The 5,202-nt window shown below is 41.3% G+C and overlaps 1 protein-coding gene across 1 annotated transcript; it reads left to right on the top strand.

The window, feature by feature from the left end:
• Positions 1-2,808: 2,808 nt before the first annotated feature.
• Positions 2,809-4,621, top strand: LOC138874698 (uncharacterized). Its single transcript, XM_070153477.1, has 2 exons — positions 2,809-3,349; positions 4,551-4,621. Exons 1-2 carry the CDS (start codon positions 2,809-2,811, stop codon positions 4,619-4,621), a joined length of 612 nt encoding a protein of 203 aa, XP_070009578.1.
• The last annotated feature ends 581 nt before the right edge of the window (positions 4,622-5,202 follow it).

Here is a 5,202-nt window from a genome sequence, read left to right as displayed (position 1 = left end):
GAGTACTTTTAAGAAGCATATTTTTTTAAAAAAAAAATTAACTTAAACAGCCATCCATCTAACCACTTAAACTAAAAATAACCACTTATATTTTTTCCTCATGTTTCAAAATGAAGTTGCTGAGTAGTCAAAGATATTTTGGAATCAAGTCATTGATTTTCTTGAATCAGATTCTCTTATCGTTATTTTTATCTAATATTTTTGTTATTTCTGTCAGTTATAGATTATCTTTTTAATATTTTATTAAAATTTAAATATGTCAACTAAAAATATGAATGCGAGTGTTCAAAACGCAGAAAAAAATCATACAGGCCCAAAAAGAATTATTAGAAAAAATTAATTAAGAAAAATGAATAATAATTTTTTATATAAAAATGTTAGAAAAATAGCCTCCAGAAAAGTGTGTGTATATATATAAAAAAATTTATTTTAGAAAGGTATTTAAGGTCTCCCATCAAATATTGGCTTTAGGCCACAAATATTATTGAGCCGTCCATGATGTTACATGGGAGTTATATCGGGAGCATATTGAGTTTTGTGTTTGAGTACAACTTTGGATGATTTTTCTAGGGCACCACCAAATAGTTGATTTTCGCTCGGTTACCAATAATGACCTTATTTATTTTTACTTGTTCACCAAATAAACGATAGCTAAAACAACTCTTCATTTCCTTTTTCTCACTTTTCTTTAGGCACATTGTTAATACCCACAAATGGGGAGAAAAATAAGTTAGAAAGAATTAGGGCTTATTGAACTGGAAGAGAAAATGAGCTCTACATTATGAACAAAAACAGGAAACCCAAGGGAGAAATTTAAAAATATCTAGATTTACTGGTGGTCATTCGAAAATAGCTACAGTTTCAAAAGTAATCGAAATTTAGCCACTTTCATGTAAAAATAAATCTGAACAAAAACACTGTTCAAAATCCGAAAAATCCTCCAGTATATTATACTGAAGTTCTAGCATATTATACTGGAAACTCCAGTATAATATACTGGAGTTTCAGTATAACCTACCGGTCCAGCATAATGGACTGGAAATTGGAGAACCGGTGCTCCAATCTCTAGTATATTATACTGGAACTTTCTGCGTGTTGGAGTTCTATCATAATATACTGGAAGTTTATGCACAGGTGCACCGATTTCTAGTAGCTGGAACTTTTCGTGTTGCAGCAAAATAATGGCTATTTTTCATTGATTTTGCAAATACTAGATATTTTTGAATAACTAGTCTGAAAACTGGCTAGCCCGTGCTATTTTTACGAAACCCAAACCTATACAACTGACCCAAAGCTATATACAAATTTTCTGGGTCCTTTCTATTCATAGAGATCCGGAAACCCAAACTTATACAACCGACCCAAAGCTACATCCGACCCAATTAATACTAACTTTACATTAGCTTCGGATACAAATAAATAGTGCATATGACACCAGGTAACAACTTTTAAGCATGTTGTTTAAAATATATTCATAGTTTACAATGTATTTGAATATTAGCAAGTTTCGCTCAAACTTCAATACACGACATCCTAGAGTTTAAACCTTAAAGTTCAAACTTCAGGACATCGTGTCCTAAAGTTCAAAAATTATGTCTAGAAGTTCGAATAATATGTCCTGAATTTTAAATTAGTAGTTCAAAAATTTCAAAACACTTAGTCCCGAATTTTAAATTAGTAGCTCAAAAATTCAGGACACTAAGTCCTGAATTTGGACATAGTCCTGAAATTTGGGAAAACTCTCTCTCTCTCTTCGATAACGGTAATATCTCCACCTTCCCTTCTCTTCAACTTCTCCAGAAAATCCTCCGGCAAACCACAGAGCCGACGACACTCCCCAGGTGAGTACTCGTCTCCTTTCTCTCTCCTAGCGTCCTTCTCTTTCTCTCTCCTTTTTTCCTCCTTTCTCTCTCCCCGCGCCCTCTCTTTCTTCCTCTTTCTTTCTTTCTTTTAACCTTAGCAGCAGCTAGGCCGGCGGCCGGCGACTCACCGGCGCCATCTCATCTTCCTACTACTGTTCCGTTCCAACCAAACCACCCTCCTCTGTGTTTCACTTTCTTCAAACCTTTCCTCGCCATACTACTCTGTCTCGGACTGGCACTATTTTTCGGCGACCATTCCGGTGACAGTCCCCCCCCCCTTTTTCTTGGTCCTGTGGTGTGTTGTATGCATTTCAGGTAGCACTTTTGGTGGCGGTTTGGTGACGGGTGGGAGGTGGACGGGCAAAGCAGAGCAGGCCATTTTTTAGTCACAAAAGGCTGGACGTTGGGTTCCAAAGCACTCGGGTTATATTCGCGGGAATTGCTGTGTCTGCTCAGGCAAGTGCAAGGCATATGGGCGAGTATAACGGAGCATCACCGGGCGCATCAAGTCATATTTCCAGGTTCTTTCTATCAGAAGTTGGTACCTCCCGTTTTCTTGTGTCTTTCTCTATGTTCGTTAATTTGTGGCTAGTTAGTTAGCATCACTTTAAACATATTATTAGAATTCTTGTAGTTGCAATCGGTTATTTTATAGTTTGGGTCAGTGTTAGTGTCTTCCAGAGTTTGGCATAGGTATAGTGGTTGTGGTGTGGGATGGTAGAGTAAGGTCATGTCCACGAGGGGTACCGGGGGTGAGTAGGGGGGCAGGGAGGGGATCAGTGGTTGGGACGAGAGGAAAGGAGGGTAAGGGGAAAGAGGGAGCTTGTAGATTGAGGATAGGGTCGTGGAACATAGGCACGCTGATGGTAAGTCTATTGAGTTGGCAAAGACTCTCCAGAAGAGAAAGGTTAATATAGCTTGTGTCCAGGAGACTAGGTGGGCAGGGATGAAGGCGGGGAATGCGAATGGGTATAAGTTGTGGTACTTTGGAGTCGTGAGGGGTAAGAATGGAATGGGTATCTTAGTGGATATGGATCTTAGAGAGTCTATGGTTGAGGTTAGGCGAGTGAATGATCGGCTAATATTTATTAAGTTGGTGATCGGTGAGTGCACCCTCAATGTCGTTAGCCCCTACGCCCCGCAGGCGGGCTTGGATGAGGAGGTTAAGAGGCGCTTTTGGGAGTGCTTGGATGAGATGGTGCGTAGTATTCCACCTACTGAGAGGTTATTTATTGGTGGGGATTTTAATGGCCATATTGGGGTGGTTGCTGGTAGTTATGGCGAAGTGCATGATGGCTTTGGCTTTGGGGATAGGAACGGAAGAGGTACTTCACTGTTAGACTTTGCTAAGGCCTTCGAGTTGGTGATTGCGAACTCGACTTTTCCGAAGAGGGAGGAGCATCTGGTTACTTTCCAGAGTTCAGTGGCGAAGACTCAGATCGATTACCTTCTCCTCAAAAGGTGTGATAGAGGGCTGTGCAATGATTGTAAGGTTATCCCGGGAGAGACCCTCGCGGGGTGAGGCGGGGTTGGATTAGGGTTGGTCTTAGATGGCTTGCAGTTTATATTATACTGGAACTTTCTGCGTGTTGGAACTTTCTGCGTGTTGGAGTTCTATCATAATATACTTGAAGTTTATGCACAGGTGCACCGATTTCTAGTAGCTGGAACTTTTCGTGTTGCAGCAAAATAATGGCTATTTTTCATTGATTTTGCAAATACTAGATATTTTTGAATAACTAGTCTGAAAACTGGCTAGCCCGTGCTATTTTTACGAAACCCAAACCTATACAACTGACCCAAAGCTATATACAAATTTTCTGGGTCCTTTCTATTCATAGAGATCCGGAAACCCAAACTTATACAACCGACCCAAAGCTACATCCGACCCAATTAATACTAACTTTACATTAGCTTCGGATACAAATAAATAGTGCATATGACACCAGGTAACAACTTTTAAGCATGTTGTTTAAAATATATTCATAGTTTACAATGTATTTGAATATTAGCAAGTTTCGCTCAAACTTCAATACACGACATCCTAGAGTTTAAACCTTAAAGTTCAAACTTCAGGACATCGTGTCCTAAAGTTCAAAAATTATGTCTAGAAGTTCGAATAATATGTCCTGAATTTTAAATTAGTAGTTCAAAAATTTCAAAACACTTAGTCCCGAATTTTAAATTAGTAGCTCAAAAATTCAGGACACTAAGTCCTGAATTTGGACATAGTCCTGAAATTTGGGAAAACTCTCTCTCTCTCTTCGATAACGGTAATATCTCCACCTTCCCTTCTCTTCAACTTCTCCGGAAAATCCTCCGGCAAACCACAGAGCCGACGACACTCCCCAGGTGAGTACTCGTCTCCTTTCTCTCTCCTAGCGTCCTTCTCTTTCTCTCTCCTTTTTTCCTCCTTTCTCTCTCCCCGCGCCCTCTCTTTCTTCCTCTTTCTTTCTTTCTTTTAACCTTAGCAGCAGCTAGGCCGGCGGCCGGCGACTCACCGGCGCCATCTCATCTTCCTACTACTGTTCCGTTCCAACCAAACCACCCTCCTCTGTGTTTCACTTTCTTCAAACCTTTCCTCGCCATACTACTCTGTCTCGGACTGGCACTATTTTTCGGCGACCATTCCGGTGACAGTCCCCCCCCCCTTTTTCTTGGTCCTGTGGTGTGTTGTATGCATTTCAGGTAGCACTTTTGGTGGCGGTTTGGTGACGGGTGGGAGGTGGACGGGCAAAGCAGAGCAGGCCATTTTTTAGTCACAAAAGGCTGGACGTTGGGTTCCAAAGCACTCGGGTTATATTCGCGGGAATTGCTGTGTCTGCTCAGGCAAGTGCAAGGCATATGGGCGAGTATAACGGAGCATCACCGGGCGCATCAAGTCATATTTCCAGGTTCTTTCTATCAGAAGTTGGTACCTCCCGTTTTCTTGTGTCTTTCTCTATGTTCGTTAATTTGTGGCTAGTTAGTTAGCATCACTTTAAACATATTTTTAGAATTCTTGTAGTTGCAATCGGTTATTTTATAGTTTGGGTCAGTGTTAGTGTCTTCCAGAGTTTGGCATAGGTATAGTGGTTGTGGTGTGGGATGGTAGAGTAAGGTCATGTCCACGAGGGGTACCGGGGGTGAGTAGGGGGGCAGGGAGGGGATCAGTGGTTGGGACGAGAGGAAAGGAGGGTAAGGGGAAAGAGGGAGCTTGTAGATTGAGGATAGGGTCGTGGAACATAGGCACGCTGATGGTAAGTCTATTGAGTTGGCAAAGACTCTCCAGAAGAGAAAGGTTAATATAGCTTGTGTCCAGGAGACTAGGTGGGCAGGGATGAAGGCGGGGAATGCGAAT

Source organism: Nicotiana sylvestris, chromosome 8 (genome assembly GCF_000393655.2).
Source record: "Nicotiana sylvestris chromosome 8, ASM39365v2, whole genome shotgun sequence".
NCBI lineage: Eukaryota > Viridiplantae > Streptophyta > Magnoliopsida > Solanales > Solanaceae > Nicotiana > Nicotiana sylvestris.
This window is presented reverse-complemented; position numbering and strand designations above follow the sequence as displayed.